This window comes from Hipposideros armiger, unplaced genomic scaffold (assembly GCF_001890085.2).
Source record: "Hipposideros armiger isolate ML-2016 unplaced genomic scaffold, ASM189008v1 scaffold_15, whole genome shotgun sequence".
Classification (NCBI taxonomy): domain Eukaryota; kingdom Metazoa; phylum Chordata; class Mammalia; order Chiroptera; family Hipposideridae; genus Hipposideros; species Hipposideros armiger.
The window spans coordinates 6,705,083-6,729,590 of NW_017731365.1; the positions used below are offsets into that span (position 1 = coordinate 6,705,083).

The 24,508-nt window shown below is 33.5% G+C and overlaps 1 protein-coding gene across 4 annotated transcripts in view; it reads left to right on the plus strand.

Annotated features, from left to right (window-relative positions):
* Positions 1 to 24,508, plus strand: part of ADK (adenosine kinase) — a 537,152-nt gene that overhangs the window by 194,325 nt on the left and 318,319 nt on the right. For all 4 annotated transcript variants that reach the window (XM_019626043.1, XM_019626068.1, XM_019626051.1 and 1 more), the window contains exon 4: positions 2,886 to 2,964. In XM_019626043.1, coding sequence (XP_019481588.1) covers positions 2,886 to 2,964 — 79 coding nt within the window. The remainder of the gene's footprint in view (positions 1 to 2,885; positions 2,965 to 24,508) is intronic.

The window sequence follows — 24,508 nt, forward strand, 5'->3', positions numbered from 1 at the left end:
TCCCAAGCCAACTCTTAGCCACACTTGGGCGCCACTCGGCCAGCCCAAGAAATTTATAATAAAACAAAACTGAACTAAAAAAAAAAAACTTCCCTCTACTTCATAGATCTGCAAATACTAATGGTTAATGTTTTTAGCTTACCATTATAAATCTAAATAATATGGTTATGCCCCATTCTTGAATTAATAAATTTACACTTCTATTTACTCTTGTTTAGAAGATAAAGAATATAGTGCAGTCATACTATTTTACCATTTTTTCCCTTCCTCATTGTCTTATTTACATTATTTCATATATTTTAATTTTCCTACTGATTGACTTTAAACAATATACTTAAAATCTCTTTTTGAAAAGTTGATTTTTAACATTTGAGATACTTACTGTTTTCAATTAAAGGAGAGAGAATTAGAATGCTTTTCCTTTCACCTTGCCACTCTCCCACCTTCAAAATGTCAGTGTTATATATGATGTTTTTACATAGTTTCACAACTATAGGTAAATAAATGTTATCTGTTTCACATCTGCATAGATTCTAAAATAAAAAATGAAACATAATTACCAGAGAATTAGGTAAATATTATTCTCTGTAGAACCAAGTAGTGTGATTGGATAGATTTATAGAAAATACAATCCTTTGTTATTAAAAGTTTTGCTACTTAGGGTAGAGTTTTACATGTAATAAGGATCCACTTTAAATTTCTTTCTGGATTCCTTGACTTTTCCAAAATCATAAACAGTTCTAACTTTTTCACTTTTTAAAAATCCATGCCATCTTTCTATATTTCCTTTTGATTGATACACCTCCTCCCTAGTAATATATTTTTTTGTATGGGTAAAGGCTGGGGAATATTTTTCCTTACCATTGAGTTAATAATCTGAATGGATATTGAATTCTGTTTTGAAAACATTTTTTTTTCTTCTAGCACAGAATACAATATACCATTGCCTTTTCACATCCTGTATTCTTTATGAAGTCTGATGTTATTCTGATTCTTATTCCTTTTTAGGTAATCTGTTAATTTTCACTCTAGAAGCTTTTAAGTTTTTCTCTTAATATGAGATTCTGAAATTTAACAAGTATGTCCAAGTATGAATCCTAGCCCCCACTCCTTAGTAGACTTGCTTTGTGTTTGGACAAATCTGAAGATTATATATATTTTTTCTTTTTTCAGAACTTTTCCCTTCATTATCTCTATTTTTTTTTACCCTTCATTATCTCTATTCTTCTGTCATTCTTGTTAAATGAATCTTGGGCCACCTAATCCATCCTCAGTGCCTTTTAATTTGTCTTTCATACTTTTCATCTCATATTTTCTGTGCAATTTCTGGGTATTTTTCTTAACTTCAGCTTTATTCTCTTCATCTTATTTTTTTTATTTGTGCCCATTTTTATTGCTCATGTCATCCATTCACTTAATGAGTTTTTAAAAAAATTAACAATGGTAAAGTTAATTTATAGAAACTATTATTCTCTAGTTGTGTCTTTTTCATATAGTAATTAGGCAGATTTCCCTGTATTGTTTCTGAGAAAAAATTAGGCACATAGTGGAAAATAGTGTGGCAGTTCCTCAAAAAGTTAAACATAGAGTTAACATTTGATTCAGCAGCCCCACTTCAAGGTATATAGTGATGAGAAATGAAAATATTATGTCCACACAGAACCTTGTATGTGAATGTTCATAGCAGCATTATTCACAATAGCTATAAGATGAAAGCAACTCAGGTGTTCATTGCTGGATGGATGGAAAAAAAAATGTGGTATATCCATATAATAGAATGTTATTCAGCCATAAAAAGGAATAAAGTACTGATATATGCTACAGCACGTATGAACCTTGATAACATTCTAAGTGAAAGAATCCAGTTAACAAAACTATACATGTATTATATGATTCCATTTATATGAAATGTCTAGGCAAAATTACAGAGATAGAAAGTAGATTAGTCGTTGCTTGAGGTGGGGCAAAATGATGGCGAGATTTAGTTTTCATTCCTAAAGGGTATGGGATTGATTTTTTAGTTAATGAAAATATTCTAAGTGTATTGTATACATTTTGTTGAGAAATTGGTATTTTCTAATTTTCTCTTTTTTCATGTGTAACCATTCTTTTGTCCCTCCAAAGCTTATAAATCTTTGAAATTAAAGTACATGCCTATGCCCTTTAGATATCTCCCACAGCATCTAACATGTTAGAGATATGTAGTAGAGATAGCCTAATTTATGATCCAGATTAGTAAATGCCATCTAATTTGAGACTTATTCAAATCAGTGTCTGGGGGTGTGTAGGAGGGGTGTACGTGGATCATCTTGTATGAAAAGTTGCATATATGTGAGTATATGTATTTTCCTGGAGGAAAGTTCTGTATCTTTAATCATATACCCAAATAATGAGGTATCGAAGCTTAGATCATCTCTCTCTGTGCCTTTATGTGTTATATACAGAAATTGTGTCACCAAGCAACTTGCCTAGCATCATACAACCCAGTATAGTTTCTCTATTCTTTAAATTTTAAACTTTATGATCTAAAACTTTTAAAACTTATTAAATATACATTTATAAGGATTCTAGAGATCAACACTTAATATAGGAAAGTATGCATTGCTTATAATTATTTACAAATTTTTATTTCTATCTTTTGTTTAATTTAATGATTAGTTATGGAAAGCCTATATATTTTAAATTCTTATAGTTGTACATTTATGGAATAAATTTCTTAAGTATGGAAATTTAGCTAAGTTGTTTTTCATATAGTATTTTAATTCATTTCTTCAACATAATTATGTAATTCAAAAATTCCACTCTTTTAATGACCTAATCAGAAAAATTTGCATTGTGACGCTGACAGATGCTAACTTACTTTTTCTACTGTGATTTCCTTACAGGTTTGAAGAACTTGTAAAAAAATTCAAAGTTGAATATTATGCTGGTGGTTCTACCCAGAATTCAATGAAAGTGGCCCAGGTTGGTTAATTATTTTTAAAATTATAAAGAAATGGAATCAAAACGATTCTAGACTTTTGGTCATTGTGCATAACTGTTCCAATGTATATTTTGTTGCTATAGAATAGTATTGGTGGTTTAGAATTAGGATTGTAGCAGTCATTGCCTATCTAATCAACCAAAATTATTTTAATTGGTATTTCTTTGGTTATTGGTAAACTTGAACATCTTTTAATGTGTTTATTGTTCATGTACATCTCTTTTTTCTTACTTGTCAAATCCTATGGCTATTTTTTAATTTTTCATGTCATTGGTTTGTAGAAATTCCTCACATCTTATGGGTAGTGTTCCTTTTTATTCTATAAATTGACAGAATTTATTATTTGTTATTTGTACTTTAACTATGCTTATAGTGGCTTTTACTGTGCCAAAGTTTTTAGTTTTTTAAATATAATTAAACCTTATGGCTTCTNAAAAAAAAAAATCTGCCTTTTTTGATAATTACTAGTTGCCTACTGAATGATATCTAAATTTATTAGCCTGGCAGAGTGAATAATATACCTTTTCTTTGTCAGTTTTTACTACTTTGATTTTGACCTATATTTTACTCAGTGTTTAACTTGTTTCTCTGCGTGTCATTTTTTTGTTTGTTTTACCCTCAGCTCTGAAAAATTTTTTCTCCCTTATCTGTCAAATTCCAGTTCTAAATCTTAAACTTTCCCTGCGTCTTTCATTCAGAATCATTTCTCTGCTCTGTGCTTTTTATTTGACTTTGTTCTGTATGTATATCTTTTAAAATAATTTTATGGAAAATTGCTCTGTTCTACATTATAAAATAAAGTAGACTTAAAAATGTTTTTATTACAGAACGGTTTATATGCTCATTACACAATCAAAACAAATGTGTACAAGATCCATAATTGCTTCTATTCTGAGCTAACCACTGTTAACACCTTGGTTGTGCTCTTCCAGGTCCTTTTTAGTACATATGTATATTGGGTAATTTTGTTTGCAATATACGTATGTATATTGTAATTTTGTTGGATTATATTGTGCATGTATTTTGATAGTTTAAGATTTCTAAATTGAAATATATGGAAAATATCTATTAGTATATATAGGCCTATAACATTTTAAAACTTTAACTCTTTAGTGGAAGCAATACAAACATACAGTAAAAATAAATCAGCATGAAAAATTAAATACTTCTCTGAGAGACTTCCAGTTTTGGGAAATGGACCTCCCCTGCTATTTATCAGTATTCCTCAGGATTTACCAGGCCAAAACTTGGAATAAGACTAAGTTTGCTTATTACCATCCTCTACTATTTTTTTCTCTATGCATCTTATAGTCCAGGTCCTACTCTCTGCACTAAGGCAGGAAAAGGGGAGGAAAAATTGTCATTATTCACAAATGATAATTATGTATATATGGCAAAATAGATAAATCATTAGAATTAATTAGAGATGTTAGCAACTTGACTAGATAAAAAATTATAGTTATACTTCTAAATACCAGCAACAAATAAAAATTAGGTTTAAACAAACATCACATACAATAATATTAAAACATAGGAAGTATGAAGTAGTGACTCTAGTAAAAGATTTGTAGGGTTTATGGCAAAATTATGAAACTTAATTGAGAGATATTAAAGACCTAAATAAATATATTGTGATCACGAATTGGACCATTTATGAATACTGGAAAGATAATCACTTTTTTTCTCTGTGTACGTGTGTGTGTGTGTGTGTGTGTATGTGTATGTGTGTGTGTATGATTATGCAATCCTAGTCAAAATCCTGACAAGGTTTTTTTTTTTAGAAATTGACATCTAGTTTGTGCAAAAGGACTAAGAATAGTCAAAGCACTCATGAAGAAGAACAAGTCTTAAATCATTAAGACTTAAAAAACAATAGTAATTAAGACAAAATGGAGTTTGTGCAGGGGTAGATATACAGATAGAGATATAGAGACAGAATGAAGAGCCCAGACATGGTTACGCACATATATGTCATTTCCTGTCTGTCTGTCTGTCTGCCTATGCTTGATGGTGGTTGTTACACAGGTGTTCACTTTATAACTACAGTCATATGCTACGTAATGACATTTTGGTCAGTGGTGGACCGCATATGTGGCGGTGGCCCCGTAAGATTATAATGGAGCTGAATTTCCTGTGAGAGCTGGAAGGATATGTAGTTCAGGAAGAATTTTTTTTCTCTGACAGGAGTGATGTCTGTGGGGCTTGGCATGAGATTCCCTCCCACAGCACCTCAATTTTGAGTGCAGATTCCATCCCAGTCAGTGAGCCACTGACCTGTTTCAGCATAGAGAGCTGGTCCCCTCAGTGGTACATATTCAGAGGGTGCTGTGGCCCTCCCAGGATCGAGCCTGAAGGTCTTCAGAGGACATTGCTGTGAATTCTTTGTTGAGGACCTCAGATCCTGTACAAGGACACAGGTCCACAAGGAGCCACCTTAACAAGTAGTAAGTGCCACCGCCACTTTAGTAAAAGCTTTCTGTGGTACCCTGAACATTTCCAGCTTGTCATGATGTGAAGCATAGATACGTTTTATTTCTTCCATCATTTCAATGCCAGAGAGAGCCCTTTGTGCCACATAGGGTCAATGGAACCAAAAACAAATTTCCGAAGTCAGAATATTCAGTCCATAGTTCTACACCCTCTCCGTGTTAAACACCCTTTGCTTTTTATGAATACCACAGAGTTCCTTAAACTGACCACTGCTCCAACATGAAATTGCCTAACAACACATTTCTCAGAAAGTATCCCTATCTTTAAGTGACACATGACTGAATTTTAAAAATTAACATTTATATTAGATACCCTTAAGAAATTTATTTATTTATTTATTTATTTTAAGATTTTATTGGGGAATTGGGGGAGGGGAACAGACAAGTTGCTGTCCTTTTGTTCTTCAGTCTAGTTGTGGAGGATGTTGTTTCACTGGCCCATGTTGGTATTATCATTGTGCTCTTCCCAAGTGAGGCAGATCGGTTGCCAGTCACTGGACAGCCGCTCTANATTATCAAAGAGCTTTCTCTCCACAAGAATAATAGTCCTGGGTGACTACACCAGGAAAATATGCCAAATGTATGAAGAGCGGATAATTCTAAGATAATTCTAAACCATTTGGCAACATAGGAGAATAAAAGCTTCAGATTCTTTTTTTCCAAGGTGGTCTTACATTGATACCATATCCCAACAAGGATAGCAGAAAGACAAAGAAGTAAACAAACATAAAACATAAAGGAAAAATGTAGATTAATACTATTTATGACTATTGTAAAAATTCCAGATAAAATATTTGTCAATAGAATCTAGTACCACATTAATAATAGTCAATGATCCAGTTGGGAAATAGGGTTAATTCTGGGAATCCAAGGATGGTTCAATATTACAAAATCAATTATTTTGCTCACATATGAATACAACAAGAAAGCAATAGGATCTCCTCTGGAGATGCTAAAACACCATCCATTCCTGATAATAGATAGATGCTTTCTTACTATGATAAAATCTATCTCTCCAATGTCAGCATCATATTTTATTGATAATAGAGGGAAATAAATTAACACTATCTTTGTTGATTCCATTGTGGAAAATCTCAATATAATAAAGTGAAAACTATTATAAAAAAAGAATCAATAAATTAGTTGAATTTAAAATTAAAATATCGAGGCACTTAAATTAATAGACTATGTATACAAACCATAAACCTGATTTACAATATCAAATAAAAAAGATAAAGTACTTGTTGAACAGACATTGTTTTTATTTGTTTTCTACAATCTTTGCCTTTCATGCCCCCCCATTTATATTTTCTGTTTCTATTTAAACTTTCTTTTTCTCTCCTCTTGTTTTTATTTCTCTTTGTTTTCTCTCTCTAGCCTCCCTTTGCCATGTATATGTTGTTTTGAGCTATAAGAATAATATGAGAATTATAGATTACAATGTTACAATGAATCCAGAAAATATAGCTAATATTGCACATCAGCATTGTAGCTTAAACTGAAAAGTATCAAAATAAGCTATTCTTTGGCTAACTTTTGCTTTGGGCCAGAATAATTTAATTATGTTTCCCAGGAGAATAACAGAATAATCGGGGTAACTCTATATAATATTAACCTATATTTTTATTCCTTTAATTTCAAATAATCTACTACCATTAGCTGGATTGTATTTCTTGAGGTCTACTTTAATAGAATTTTGCTAATGTAAAAATCACTATATAATGTGATTAGTAATGTCATACTCTATCAAGCTGATGCTCTGTTAAAAATTATTTATGATAATAATAGAAGAGGGGTGTGTGTAGTTATGAAAGACCCTCCTAACATGATTGTATATCTTTTTATTTAAATTCAATGTGTACTCATTGTTTTTCATCGCTAGAATTTTTTAGCACAAAGAACTGTATTTTGATGGTAAGACTATGAAAAGGTAAATTTATGGTTAGCTTCCAGATCTGTTCTAGAGTTTGTTGCCATCTGGTCTCTTTGGAGACTATTATAATTATTCATGGGAATGTTTTCAACACACAGAAAAGCATGGTTTGTGTATTGGCAGAAAGTAAAAAATACCAGTGGTTTAAACCATATGTAGTTTTCTTAGAGTTAGGCAAGGGAAATGAACTGAAGAACTAATTGAGAATCAACAGTAGTGATGTGGTTGGTCTCAATTTTATCAGAATCTGTTCATAATGAACAAAATATTGCGCAAGAAAAACTGAAGGTAATAGAAGTACAACAACTCCATTTGGCATAGTATTTTATTTTCATTTTAATCAATGAAGTGTAAGATGGTCTTAGTTAAATCTTGGTGTAAATCTCAGAAACAAAATGAGGAATATATGTCAAATTTTGAGGACTTTTTGAAACAAAAACATATTTTCTTTAAGATTTTTATTAAAATATAGCTAACATGTTACATTAGTTTCAGGTGTACACAGTAGTTATTCAACATTTATATACCTAAAGTAGTGATCACCATGATAAGTCCAGAGTTGAACACTGGAAGAATGCTTTTTTTTTAAAGATTTTATTGGGGAATTGAGAGAGGGGAACAGTGACGGGGAATCGGGGGAAGGGGAACAGACAAGTTGCTGTCGTTTTTTTGTTTGTCAGTCTAGTTGTGGAGGATGTTGTTTCTCTGGCCCATGTTGGTATTGTGATCATTGCGTTCTTCCCGGGTGAGGCAGATCGGGTTGCCGGCCTCTGAATGGCCGCTCACGGCAGCTCTTGGCAGCTCACACTGGCTGCCAGCCNAAAATGTGTATATATATTTTTGACACCCTCTGTATATCTGTATACATAAATAAAGGTATATTTATATTTATATACCTGTATGTCTATATTGGGGTATATCTTTCACATACATATATACATATATAAATTTGTATATATGTATGTATTTATAAATTTGTTACATCCCATATATATTTCCTTTAGTGGATAATTGGATAAACTCATTTGACATAGACTCTTTGACTCACCAGCCTAATCTAACCTTGATGGAGAGGCTTAGTGTTCTGTTTAAGCTTCCAATTATGAAGGACATGAAAAAGCTTTAAATACTCTGGTTCTTACCTCTGCGATTTGAAAACTAGCTCAAAACCCCACTCAGTGGAGACATAGGTCAACTCTGATGGATTTCGGTCATTTTGATTTTTCATGGATTAATGCTTTCCCTTTGAATTTTATTAACTATAAGAACTGGAGAAGTGGAAAATTGACACATAGTGGTTAAACAATTTCTATTTTTTTAACTAATTCTTTAGTTGATTTAGACATACAGTGTAATTATCCTCCACACTGACAAAGCTCACATTTAATCATAGTATTAACATATTTTATGTTGTGAAAATTAATCTTTAAGGTGGTCATTTATGTGCAGTGGCCTGAGGAGAAGGTCTTTGTGTTTGTCCATTGATTTGTATTGTTTTTGTAGAACATTTTGCTGGTCACTTTGTGAGTTTAAATTAACAGAAAAGGACACTTGACTTTTCATCCTTAGATCATGTGTTTTTCCACTCAGGCTGCTATAACAAAATACCACAGACTGGTGGCTTAAAGAAGAGAATTTTATTTTCTCACTGTTCTGGAGGTTAGAAGTCCAAGACCAAGGTTCCATCAGGATGGGTTTTGGAGAGGTCCTCTTCCTGGCTTTAGATAGCTACCTTCTCTTTTGTCCTCACATGACCTTTCTTCTGTGCCCATAAGAAAAGAGACATCTCTGGTGTTTCTTCCTGTTATAAGGATACCAGTCCTATTGGATGAGGGGCCCACTCTTAGGACCTCATTTAACTTAATTATTTCCTTGAAGATCCTATCTCCAAATATAGTCACTGGTTTAGGGCTTTAACATATGCATTTTTAGGGCGGGAACACAGTTTTGTCCAGATACCGTTTTTTAAAGCCTCAGTCTGTCAAAGCACATACTACTACCTCTTCAGTTGTTCCTCCTAGATCTCGGAGACTGTTAGCCAACCGCTAATAAAGTCTCTCCTTTCTTGAGCATCTTCATCCATTTCTACCTTCCCAAAATTTATTATTTACATATAAATATCAAGACCTCCCATGGATTTCTGCCTGATAATTAGTCTCATTAATAAAAAAATCATTGCCTAACTTGTTCGTTTGTAATTTTGACAATACTTCATGTGCATTGTAACAATGTATTCTAGTAATTGTTTATTTGTTCCTATTTTTAGTAAGGAAATAAATTTAAAGTTTTAGTTGGCTCATCCAATAGTTGTATTTTGTTATTAGTGGTATATCTGTGGTTGAAATCCTATCGTGATTGTCAGACTAGCAATCTTTCTTTCCTACCATATGCAGAGCAATTCAGTTCTGTTCAGCCAACATGTATCGGTATGTGTGAAGTGCTGTGCTATATGATAGACACACTGATAAACAAGAAATGTTCCCTGTTTACAAAATTCTTGCTTACATTTTGAAACTTACCATTTCCTTTCTCTTTAACCACCATTCTAACATTTTTCTTCTCTTCCTCCCTTTCTTCCTTGTCCATTATTAAATTCCTGTTGTGTGCCAGGTAGTCTGTTAGATGTTGGTGAACAAAAAGCTAATAATCAATCAACTTGTTCCATACTCTTGAAGCTTTTGTTATAGTGAAAATGTGTTTGGGGATGGGGATGGTGGGTGGAGAGAGAGAACTATAAACTATTAACTGCAATATAATGTTATAGGAGCCAGTCTCTCTACCCCTAAAAGACAAACAAATCTATAAGAATCAGGATAAAAACATATCAGTACTCACATATGTGATTTCTTAAGTTTCTGTAAACTCGAAGGCAAAACCCTGTACATTTTCCCAAGCACACCTCCACCGGGATGTTCAATTCCTAGTTGAATCATGATAACTCCCATTTTCTCAGTAGGATTTTTATCTCATGTCCTAGATTTTAGGAGGTTAAATTTGAGCTAGGAAAACTGAAACAAATACCCTAAATAGCAGTTTTCTTCTACCCAACTTGAACTACGTGCCCTCCCCCTGCCCCCAGCATGAGTCATCAGTCTATTTCCTAAGATTTTTTTTTTTTCAAACTGTTTATGGAGCCTCTCAGAGACTGTCACAAGGAAGCAAGGGTAATTCTAGATTTTTTCTGTTTTTTTTTTTTTCCTATTTTGTATATTAACTTTAATGTGAGATTTAATTCCTTTAAAAGTTATACTTCCCATCTCACACCCATTAGGATAGTTACTATCACATAAACATAAAATAACAAGTGTTGGCAAGAATGTAGAGAAATTGGAACCCTGTACACTATTGGTGGGAATGTAAAATTGTGTACCCACTGTACTATGGAAATAGTATGGCGGTTTCTCAAAAAATTACGAACTGAATTACCATATGATCCAGCAATTCCACTTCAGAGTATGCTATCAACTGAATGTTTGTGTCCCCCAAAATTCATATATTGAAGCCCTAATCCCCAATGTGATGGTATTTGGAGATGTGGCCTTTGAGAGGTTATTATGGTTGGGTGAGGTCAGGAGGGGTCCGCTCATGAGGAATTAGTGTCCTTATAAGAAGAGACACAGAGAGGTTGCTCGCTCACTTCCCTCCCCTGCCACATGAGGACACAGTGAGAGGAGGCCATCTACAAGACAGAAAGAGAGACCTCACTAGGGTCTGAATCAACTGCACCTTGGTCTTGGATTTCTTAGCCTCCAGAAGTGTGAGGAGTAAGTTTCTGTTGTTTACCCCATTCAGTTTATGGTATTTTGTTATGGCAGCATGAGCAGACTAAGACAGGTCTGCATGAGTAGACATACGTACTCAAAGGAATTTAAGCAGGGTCTTGAAGAGATATTTGTACACTCATGTTCATAGCAGCATTATTCACACTAGCCAAAAGGTGGGAGCAGTGCAAGTGTCCTTCAGTGGATCAATGAATAAACAAAATGAGTGTTACATGCTAGCTGTGGAAAAATATGCAGAAACATTGAAAGGGAACATTATTTGCAGAAGTCATTATCTCTGTGAAATATGAGCTGAAAGTCATCTGGAGAGTAAAGGTCAGCACTTTACAACGCAGACCTCATTCTGTCAGATCTCACCAACAGTCGTACTTGGATAGATCAAGTGATGTGGCAAATCACGTCAACACGAAAATGTTCCCATCACTCTTTGATACTTTGATTTGTAAAATCATGTTCTTGGAGATTTTAATGAAACCACAGGCAACATAAAACAAAATATTGTTGATATCATGTCCAAATACAATTCTAAACTTTTCTCATCTGCATATTTGACAGAGTACAATTTTAAATTTTGGCAAATTCCATTCACTGTAAACTTATTAATGAAAATAAAATGATCTCATCTGCTGAATATCCTGTGCACTTCATACACAGTACTGTGGAAAGGAGGTCTTATTTGCTTACCTGTGATATTGATACTTTCTTTCCTAGTGAATGTTTTGGTCACTTCAATTTTCTCAAAATGTATAGAATTACTTAATGGGATTTTTTATTTTAAAGATATGGAAGGAGATAGCCTCCTTGGACATGTGCCTAAAAGATGACAATAGTTCTTGCTGGACTTAGATAAGATATCCTGCAGTAACATAGTTTTAAAATGGGAGACAAGAAAAATGTCTTTGTCTAATGTGGTAATACCCTGAAGATGAAAATGGAGAAAAAGATTACAGTGAAACAGAAATTTATATGCTATTTCTTCTACAGTGTTTGTTGATATTTGAATAGGCCATAAGGAGGCTACAAAAATACTCATACAACAAACAACTCATTTTTGTGTAACATGACTGCTTGATAACTGAAATGAGGGGAAGGTCACCACAAAAGGGCAGGCAAGTTAGATAAGACTTTCTCACTTTTCTTACTAAAACTGTAACTTATTTGCAACCCAATTTTGACGGCACAAATTGAAATTACCCATGTGCTTCGGAGTGTTTTGAAATGATGTTCATTTTAGAGATGGATAGCATATATAATGAATCTATAAATGAAAAGGACATGATTGATAAACAGCTGGAATACCAAAACAAGCATTTAGATTCAAGGTAGGTGGATGTTTTGTAGAGCTAGAAACTAATTCTTATACTCGTATATCTAAATACCAGCTGTTGCTAGTAAGTAAAATTCTACGTATTCCATGTTCAAATGCTTTGGTTGAGAAGATATTTAGTTTGATGTCGTCACACTGGCCTGACACCAAGAGTGTGGACTTGATAAGAGCAGAGCAGTAAGTCAAAGTGAAATTTACATTTAGCTATATTCAGTTTTACTACATATATAAGAAGGATGTCCTAATGGTTCCTGTCAGTTCAGAAAAGTATTATTGGAAAGGAAACACAAAGAGTAAAAGTATTCTATTTCATGGGACAAAAAGAAAAATCTTATTTTTCCTAAAATTTGGTAATATGTTTAATCCAACTTTACTCACTGTTTTTTTAAAAAAAAACCTTACAGGGCTGGTCGAGTGGCTCAGTTGGTTAAGAGCTCATTCAAGAGTGAGCTCCGAGCAACAGGGTCGCTGGTTCGATTCTCAGCCTGAGCTCAGCTGCCAACAGCTGCCAACAGGTGGCAGGATGGCTCAGCTAAAACAAAACAAAACAAAAAACCCTTACATTTATATATGTTGAGAATATACAATATAGTCTTTAAAATTTGAACATCCAATAAAGAGTTAAGAAAAATTAAAATAAGTTGCTGTATGTATTTTAATGAAAGAAACACTATAATTGCTATATTTTCTCACAGATATTATTTGTTTAATTAGTCCTACTTTTAATTACTAATAATTACCATTAACTATTCCTCTAGTTTTGTTTAAATAATAGCAATTATGTAACAGAAAAGTAAATAATACAGAATAATATATAATTTCAAATAAGTACTCTATTGGTTGGCTTGGGCTGCCATAACAGTACCAGAGACTGGATGGCTTTTGCAAGAGAAATTAATTTTCTCACAGTTTTGGAGGGTAGAAATCCAACATCTATGTGTCTGCAGCTTTGGTTTCTTCTGAGTCCTCTTCTTCTTGCTACCTTTTCATATAGTTGTACCTCTGTGCACACCCCTGGTGTTTCTCTGTGTGTTCTTATCTGTTTTTATAAGGATATCAGTCTGATTAGATTCAAGTCCCCCCAAGGAGCATCATTTTAAATTAATTGTTTCTTAAAGGCCCTTGCAATACAGTTGCACTCTGAAATTCTGGGGATTATGGCTTCAACATTTGACTTTTGGGAGGGCACAGTTCAGTCCATGACAAGTACTTGTTTGTATATATTTTTTATTTTTGGTAGTGTACCATTTTGATTCCCTCAAATAATATCATTTTGTTATAATGCTGATAAGATGCTATAGAAAGTTAACTCTTGTTTGTATCAGTTAGCCTATGGTAAAACTGATTTCGTTATATGTCGTTTTGTGTCAAGTTGCAGAACCTCTTGATGTTAAGTGAGGACTTACTGAGTGATTTAGTTATTTTCTTAGTGATTACTTTGGGGATTACCATTAACATTCTAAATTTATAATAACCTTGTTTGAATAGTACCAACTTAGTTTCAATAGAATACAAATTCTCTGTTCTTTTACAACTCCATCTTCCCCTTTATATTATTAGTCACCGATTATATCTTTTACATTGTGTGCTCATTAACACAGACTTGTAATTGTTTAATTCATAAACTTTTGATACAGATTTCATGGCTGATAGTTGATTTCTTCTAACACTTTAAATATGTCATCTCACTGCCTTCTGGCCTCCTTGGTTTCTGCCGAGAAATTACATATTTTCTTATTGAGGACCCCTTATTGAGGACCTTTATTAGGGACACGTCACTTCTCTCTTTCTGCTTTTAAGATTTTTTTCTTTGTCTTTCAATAATTTGGTTAAGCGTTGGTGTGCATCTCCTGAGTTTATCCTCCTTGGCATTCACTGAAGTTTTTGGATCATGTATTTCATGAAATTTGGGATGTTATTGGCCATTGTATCTTCAAATATTTTTTGTGCTCCCTTTTCTCTTCTTCTGGGTTTCCCATAATACATATGTTGGTATGATTGACAGGTTTTTTTTTTTTATGTTTCTGTGGAAAGTTTAGAGCCTCCTATTCCATCAATTTGCTCCATAATTTATTGTAGATCATTATACATACATATATATGTATATAAGTGTGTGTGTGTGTGTGTGTGTATGAGTGCTTTGGTGGCTTTCTAAAAAGTTGGTCACTGTATATTAAGGCCACTGGCCAATTGTTTTCTGTGCCCATAGTGGAGCTATTGGTTTTCTTAAACCTGGCCTACTCATTTATATTACCTTTTTGTAATCCTTATTTTATACAACTGTTTACTCTCTCAATCATTAGAGCCTCACAGCAGTCTATGAGGCAGACAGGGTGATGTGGTCTCTATTTTACAAGGATTCTGATTAAATAAGATAAACAAAAACGCCACCATGGATAAGTAAACAAAGCAAAATTAGAAACTAAGTGTCCTAGTGGGAAACTTCAGATTGCTCTTACTGAAGATTTTTCTCCCTTCCTCAGAGGACTTCAGTTTTGACTTGTCTATATGTTAGAAAGTTTGAGTAGTGTTTCACATACTCTCTCTACTTCTTTTAGCGTGCTTCACTTTGGAAAGAATTGGAGGTTGTCAGGGAAAATAAAGTATTTATCTTTAAAATACAGTTCTGAGTAAACCAACTCTTCCTTGCATGTACAGAGGGACACCAGTTTTCTCTGATTCTTAGATACCTTGTTTCTCCTTGGAGAGTTGGAATTTTTTCTTACTTATTGAATTTTTCAGAAGCTGATGACTAGCTACATGTAGTATTAATATAATGTTTTAAGTTCTATATAAGTTCACTTGTTTGTATGCTTCCTGCAAACTGATTTTTCTAATATTCTGTATTTGTTAAAATTTGTCATTTCTGTGTATGTTCCGGGCATCAGATCTAATATTTTAAGTGCCTTCTAAACTTTGTTTATGGGAATATAAGCAAATCATCATTGGAATAAATTATTTCTTCTGCATGTCATCCCCCAAAATGTTGAGGCTATATGGATTTTTAGGACTTTTCTATTCAATAATAAAGAGCAACTATTTTCCTGTTTCTTTTAATAACTGCCATCTTTCTAAATAAAATACATTTTTCTCTCACTTAAAGTAAAGGTCTTTGGGATAAAATAATACCCTTTTCTGTGGTGTACTCCAAATCATTTCATGGAAACCACTAAATTTGTATATGTTTCTTGCCAAATAGTCCTCTCCTTCCATTTTTCTTTAGTTAGTAGAGATGACAGTATGCTCCTAATTACAGATTTTTTTCTTAATCATATACATACTAAAATCATCAGTAATGGATTTGATTTCTTTTCTCCACATAAGCATTAAACATTTAGCTTGTTCTCTTCTTGAATTCTTAGACCCTTATTTCTATCTTCTAACTGCTGACTTGGTTCTCTAATCATTGACTTTTTAATCTTCCAATTTGTCATCTTTTTTTAGTTAGATAAGCCTTCATATTTGTATTTACCGTATTTCCCCATGCATAAGACGCTCCCATGTATAAGATGCACCTTAATTTTGGGGCCCGAAATTTGAAAAAAAATGTATTACGTAAAGTTATGGAACTCAAGTTTTATTCATCATAAAATTCATACAACTCCTCATCACTGTCAAAACTCCCAACCATTAGCTTGTCCTCATCTGTGTCTGATGACAAATCACTGTCTTCGTATATTGCCTCTCATGGCCTTCTTCTGCCGTGGCGTTTTCAGTAGGGTTTCTTCTTCCCATAGCCAGTCTCGGATTGTTTTCTCAGTTGGAGGAGGACCAAACTTACGTTCAGCAGCATGATTTCCATTCACTTTTGCAAACTGGATCACTTTTAACTTGAATTCAGCATGGTACAAAAATCTTTTCTGAGCTGTTTCTGGGCAGAACGTGGCAAAACGTAACCTACCGTAATATACCAGTAACAAGTGTGAAACAATGAGCACAAAGACAACAAGCGCGAAAAAGCGGAAAATGCAAGTAAAAAAATCTACAACCACTGTATAAGACGCACCCAGTTTTTAGACCCCAAGTTTTTCGAAAAAGGGTGCATCTTATACATGGGGAAATACAGTAACTTCTAGTGAAATTTTAACCAAGTTTTTTGTTTTTTAATTAAATTTTGAGAGAACTGTTTAAGTACCAGTATGTTTATGTTTTCATACAGGATTGTAGGGTGAGCACTTATTTAATTTTTTTTTATGCATATGTCCTGTAATGAACCACTTTTCAGAATTGTGTTTTAAACCTTTCCCAAACTCTATGTCCATTGAGTTCCTAAAAAATGTTTAAAAAACTTATAATTATCTTTCAATCAATAAAAATACGTTGAACACAAAATTGTAGAAGTGATATTTCAGGAATCATTTAGCATTTCCAATTGAATCATGGTATTTAGAAATTAAAATTAATGAAAATCAAGAGCCTCATCTCTCTTTTCTTTGTAGACTTTTTAAAAAAAATGTTAAGCTATTGGTTTTTCTGTATTAATACATAGTTCTAATTATCTCTTTTGTGACCTATTTCACCTGAAAAAACCTAGTTATTAAAAGGCTTTTTACTAGACGTACCTCTGGGAATCTGGAAACAACCCAAACTGCTTAGATCTAAAAAGAAGAAATGACATTGGAGTGATCAAAGAGAATTCTCTGTTCTAATGCCTTATGCCTGAAGCAATTGTAGAAATGTCAATAACACAACTGTATTTATAAATATCAGAGCAGGATGTGGCAGATGGTGATGCAACACAGGGTCTTGTGAAACCTTTATGTCATTAGAAAGGAGGTTCCTGTTAGTACCAATTTTAAGATTAATGAATAATTTTAAGTAACTTGGCTCTTGCAGAGTAAAGCTGACTATTCAAATTGTGATTTCTACTTGTAGTTGAAAAAACTTTAAATATGAATTAATACCTCCCTTCTTTGGTAATCTTTTTCTTTGTTGAATTTGATTGTAAGAGGCATTAGTAGCTAAAATAAGGTGAAGAAAGCTATGTTTTATTTTCCTAAATGATATTTTTAATGTGTTTGTGACATTCTTCTAAGTTATGTCAGAGTCTTTAAGGTAAAACAAACTTCTGTATTTTATCCCTTCCTTCCTTCCCTCCTTCCTGGCTTCATTTTTTCTTTTAGTTTTTTTATCCTTTAAACCTTGTTTTATACTTTACATTAAAAGATTCTTTTACCACTATTAGTAAAATATGCTTTTAATTTTGTCTTAGTTATGCTCTGAGGTTATCTAGTATAAGTCTACACATATGTGTTGTAATTATCCACTTTATAAAAGAAAGGCATACTTTTACCCTTATAAACCTCAATGTATTCGATTAACCTAGGATATGCTATTAAACCTGGATACAATTTGAGATTGTGTCTCTCCTGCTTGAAAGCAAAGCATAGAGAGCTTCAGTGAGAGTACTGCAAGTGACAGGACTTAATTTCAACCAGGGGATAAAACTCTTGCCTTGGTTCCATTCTTTTTCCTTATATTTTGGAATTAAAATTCAGAAACTTAAAAAAAAATGTCTTATGGATAATGTATTCATTTGATTGAGCTGAAAAATAAAGGCAGACTTCTTTTGGGGGGAAAAAAGTCTCATTTGTTTATTTGGTTGGACTACGAGGATAGTCTTTGTCAATTAAAATATAGTACTGTCAGCTGCCATGTTTTATAAAGAAAAGCTTTTATAGAGCATTTGTGTTCTTTGGTACTATTTGTGGTAAGATACATGAGATAAAGTAAAAAACTAAATAGTCTAAATAGTATAGTGCTATGCTAAACTAGGGGATAGGCTGTGGAACTAAGCAAAGCCTTGCAAGTATAAACTTGGGCGAGGCACCTAACTTCTTCAAGTTTAGCTTCCTCTTCTGTAAAATGGGAATAATCACAGTACTTTTGCAGACTAATATTCTTAAAAGGGCAAGATCATGACTCTCATAAATATAAAATGATCACATGTCAACAATTTTATTTAAGTCATAATTGTTGAATGAATAGGTGAGCATTACAGCTGATTTAAAGGAGAATTCAAAGACAGGAGACGTATGGTCCATGAAATTAATCTACAAATATTACATCGTTATGTTGTGTTTTGATCTAGTAGAGTGACATATCTCTCTACTATGTCAAATATTTTTTNCTTTATGGAAGTAAAACAGTAAAATATGGCAAAAATGCGCAGTTTGGTCTTCCACTTTCAACTTGTAAAATCTCCAAAACTCAACCAAATCACTCAATTTTTTTTAGAATGAAGCTAGAACTGTCAGCTGTCAAAAAGCAATAACATAGATGCAAATGACTCTAGTACTTCCAAAAATGAACTAGTGCCATCTGTGCAAACATGGGTCATGACTTTTCCGACAACCCAATAGATTAAATTAGAGGACACTCATAATTTCTTCAGAAGTTAGTTATCCTAGAAATTGAAACTTTTAGTGGCTACCCATTTCACTGGCATAGACATACAATCTCCTCCATCTATAATGTTCTTGTCCTTCGTTTGACCAATTTGTACCCATTTCATATGTCTTAGTTTAAAAATCATTGTTTTGTGGTGGCCTTACCTCTGACTCTCCTCTGTTTCTCAGATTTGGATTTGGTGCCATTCCTATCTGCTGCTATACACCATGCTGGATCTTTTTTACAAGTGTACAAAGTGAACAAATAACGGGCATGTTAATAACCCAGCTGAAGTGGTGGCATTTGGTATAAAACTTCAGAATACATCCTAAATCTCAAATTTACAAATAAATTATTCAAAACATGAGACCACCCAATCTATTCTAGTGATATTTAACAGATATATTTGTAGCTGGTAGAAGAAGAATCACTCCCTAGGTACAAGATCAATTGCTGTTCATTTTATTCACCTGAAGATAAATCACCTTCACAGATTTTGCAGACTTCTCCTTTTCCTGAAAAAATGATTTATTAAAGTGGAGGTTTCTTTACTATATCAATGCTAGCTTACTCTTTTCCTTTATAATACGTCTTCTATATTGAAGGAAGCCAGAGGCCAAGGAGTCTTGTCTGTTCTGCTCTTTATTTCATTGTTATTTTTAAACCAGTTGATGAAATTCCCTTCCATTTTGAAGGATTATTCTTCTCATATATAAGGGACTTTAAACTATTTGAGCTGATATTAGTGGATTCTATTACTATAAATTGTCTTTAGTTTGATTAAGAAATGCATATTGATGTATATTCATTTAGTATAATTTTAGGATTCTCTCCATGACCAGTAAAATAGTGTTTTATGGTGAGTGTTGAGGGTAAGGAAAAGGTATAGCATACTGGTTAAAAATCTAAGGAAATGCTTCCAATGTTTCATCATCTCTCTGCATTTTGTATTGTTTATATTATATGAGAAAATCTTGGTGGTTTCCCTAAATTCCCATAAATTTTTTGACAGTTTTCTGCACCTAGAGAGTTTTGATTTTTAAAATATTTTCTAAACCAGGTTTCATATAATGTATTCTGGTACCTAGTTTGGGAATTCGGAATGTTAGTATTCAAAACTGTAAGCAAATAGATCTCTACGAAAATGAAGGCATATGTACCATTTGCTTTGATAAAGAGAAGTCTGGACTATTCTGTGAAATCTAGGATATAGTATCAATGTATATATATTATCTAGGTACACAGATTCACAGATTCAGGAATCTGAGTAGAGTCAAGAAATAAACAAATAGAAATGGAAATTCAGTAAAAATATATATAAAATGGCATCCAGTAGAGGAAACCTGAGGAATAATTGCTATTTGTGGGAGAATTGTTTCCCACTCCATGTGCTTCCTTACTGTCTTAATCCTTTTTAAAATAATATCCTCTGTATTACCAATTTTAAATGAATAATTTTGAAAGATTAAAATGGCTGGCAAGTTTATACAGGAGCAATTTATTTAATCAATATTTAATTATTGCTCATTTGTAAAATATAATTATACCAGGAATAGTATGACATTGGACATTGTCTTTCAAATACTTTTAAAAAAATACCACGTACTTCTAAGAAATACTCCTTAATGATTAAGATTAACTCTATTCATTAGACATATACCATATCCTTTATGTCAGAGTGACAGAAATTTTATGACTGGACTGCTTGATGAACACTTGTCCTCGTTTGCTTGTGCTATAGCCTTGTGACATCCAATGTTATAGTTGTTTTTTTTTTCTTAAAGATTTTATTGGGGAATCCGGGAAGGGGAACAGACAAGTTGTTGTTCTTTTGTTCTTCCGTCTAGTTGTGGAGGACGTCGCTTCACTGGCCCATGTTGGTATTACCATTGCGCTCTTCCTGGGTGAGGCAGATGGGTCGCCGGCCACTGAACGGCCACTCATGGCGGCTCTTGGTAGCTCACACCGGCTGCCAGCTGCTCATGCTGGCTGTCAGCCACTCACTGTAGCTTATGGCAGCCCACTGCTGCTTCACTGCAGCCTACGCTGTCGCCGGCGACTCACGCAGCCCAGCTCCAGGTCGAGCTGTTGTTCACCATCTTAGCTGTAGAGGGCAGTGTCACTGGCCCTCATGTGGGATCCTAACTGGGGCCCTGCTGCTCAGAGCTGGCGTCCCAAACCAACTCTTAACCAACGTGCAACTCGGCCAGCCCTAGTTTNAATCCTGGAAGTAAAATTTTTACATTTTACAGGTTGAAAATTTTTTCCATTTATAGTCCTAGATATCTATACATGTTCACTATTGTTGAATTTTGATGTAATGTACATGTTAGAAATTATGTTTTCAATATGCAGAGGAAAGTGCTGTTTATTTGCAGTTGAAGAATTTTGAAATAGTAACTAATATGTAGAAAAGTTAAATAGATGGCAAAAGGAAAGCTTATACGTATATCTTATGAATTGTCATTACATTTTTCTTTTAAGTATTTTTATTTTAATGAGACTTATTTTGTTATGGTGGATGGTTTAAATTGTGTACTTGTAGATTTTCCCAGCAGAACCTAGCACAAGGATTTTAGAACAAATAGCCTATTTGGGAGATGTAGATAACACTGGCCAGGATGGTAGGAAGTGATTCAGGGAATACAGTGCTCCTAATGAAAGTTATTAAGTTACTACCATGATAAATTGCTGGAGCTCTATCTTGTGGGGAAATTTTGAGAAAAATTAGTGTCAACATTGGTTTCAGAATTAAGTGTGAATTTATTTCCTGTTTTTGGTTGTGGAGTGCAATCCAGAGGACCCTGCACTTGCCTAGTGCCCAGGTTGGTGTAGCAGGTTTCACCAGTACAGGGGAAAAGCCCTCAGGCACAGAGAGGAAGATTCTAGCTGTTGAAAGTGATCTGGAGCAAGGGGAGAAATGGTTAGGTCCACATGTTGTGGCAGGGCCACTGACAGCACCTGATGTTCTATGACTTTTAAGTCTCTTTCTTGAGTTATCATAATAAATAGCTTTACTCAAGTCATCCCTATAATGATATTTTCAAAATAAGTTAGATTATATATCTTTATCTACATGTTTTGTTCACATAGCGTCATTAACTTTTTATATATTTATCCCTGTTGTCATATTATTAAATTACCTAGAAGAGCTTACTAACTGCTCACTTGGTAATATTATTGGATAGTCCCTCTTCAGATCATGTGTTGTAAAATGTTAATGATAAGAGAGGATGTATAAGATGGCATGTACGCATATAAAACATTTTTAGTATCTTTAGCCATCAGAGAAGTGCAAATTAAAATCACAAGAAACCATTGCATATACAAATATCTAAAGTTAAAAATGCTGACAATAACAAGTGCTGGTGAGAATGTGGAATGACTGGATCTTTTATACATTGCTGATGGGAATGTAAAATGACACAGCCACACTGGAAAAGTTTAGCATTTTTTATAAAATTAAATATACATTTCCATATGACTCAGCAGTCACATTCCTGAGTGTTTATTATAGAGAAATGAATACTTACATGCCTGCAAAAACCTGTTACACAAATACTTACAGTAAATTTATTTATGATTGCTCCAAATTGGAAACAATCCAAATAGCCTTCACCAGGTGAGCGGATAAACAAACTGTGATATATTTGTATCATAGAATAGTATTCAGTTTTAAAAAGGAATAAGGTATTGATATAGACAGAAATTTGCATGGATATCAAAGCCCTCGTGCTAAATGAAAAAAGCCAATCTCAAAAGGTTACAAACTGTATGAATTTGACTATGTAATGTTCTTGAAATTTAAAAAAAAATTGTAGTCTTGGAAAACAGAACAGTGGTTGCCATGTTTAGGGATGAGGGGGAAAGGGGGATAGGGTAGCTTACAAAGGACTACATGAGGGCTTGGTGGTGATGTAAGTTACTATATCTTGACTGTGGTAGTGGTTGCACAAATCTGTATAGCTGATAAGATTTCACAGACTGCACAAACACACACACACACATACACACACACACACACACACACACAAGTGAGTATAAAAATTAGTGAAATCCGAATAGGATCTGTATTTTAGTATTGTACCAATGTCAAGTTCCTGGATTTGAAAATTGACTATGGTTATGTAATGTATTATGGTTAGCTGGGAGAAGGCAACAAGGGAGCCTTCTGTACTATTTTTGCAACTTCTTATGAATCTAAAATTAGTAATTGGTCATTTAGTAAGTCCTGTTTATTCACATCCTTTGCATATTTATATTTAAGAAATTCTTAATGACAGAATAATCATGTTTATATATATATATATAAAATAAACAAGGACTTAAGGTTATGAAACTAATTTCATTAAAATAAACTTTATAAACTGTTTTTTCTATGTCTATTACTTTTTCAACCTCTTCACAGAATTCCAGGATTACAAATATAAATAAAATAATTTCTTTTCAAAATGATCCAGTTTATATTGGGTTGTTGGAAAAGTCATGATATATTTTGTCTTTGTTTTCCAAAGGTCATTTATTTATATAAAGAACAAAGATCAATCAATGATATATTGCCCGTTTTGTTCAATAACCTTTTGCCATCTTTCAGTGAGCTTCATNTGAGGTTAAATCATTATAGGCATTGTTGCTTCCACATTATTTTCTTTTGGAACGTCCATAATGGGAAAGCCAACTACTGTGTCATGAAGACACTCAGAGCCTATGGTGAGTCCCACAATGGGAGTGGGGGGGGGGCGGGGACTAAAGCTTTCCACCACCAACCAACATCAACATAGTAGCCATGTGAAGGTGCCAGCCCCAGTCAAATCTTCAGATGATTGGCGCCCAGGCCAACTTATGCACTGCAACCTAATGAGGTATCCTGAGCTAGGACGGCTCTCCTAAGCCCCTTTCAAGTGCCTGATTCATAAAATCCACGTAAGATTCTGTTTCTTGTTTTAAGCCACTGTGTTTAGCAGCAACAGATAGCTAATACGCACAAAGTCCAAAATTTTTAATGTACAAAGAGTGTATAATGAAAAGTAGGGTTATTCCTTTGCCTGTACTCTACTTGGCCAGTTCATTTCATTAGATGTGATCCTTTAAATGAGTTTCTGAGGCATACTTCCAGAAATACTCTATTCCTTTACAATTATAACATGTGCATATTTACTAATGTGTCTTTTATGTATATGTTATACTATATATACAGTTTTATATCTTGGATTTCTTTTTGTTAATATTATATTTTGGAGATTGTTCCATATAGTGCAAAATAGATTTTGCCAATTATTTTTAATGGCTGTAATGGTCCATTCTATGACAGTATTGTAATTTATTTACCAAGTCTCCTACTTTTGGATGTTTAGATGGCTTACAAGATACTTCAGTGAGTACCTTAATATACATGTCATTTTCCATCTGTGTAAGTATATCTTTATAATTTATTACTAGAAATGGAATTGCTGGCTCAAAGAGTATAGGCATGGTAAATTTCTATAGAAGTTTCCAAATTTGTTCACATAAACACTTTTTATCAATTATTATTTCCACCAGAACTAAATGAATGTGTTTGTTTTAATACATTCTGATAAGTGTTCTTTATCAACATGTTATGTA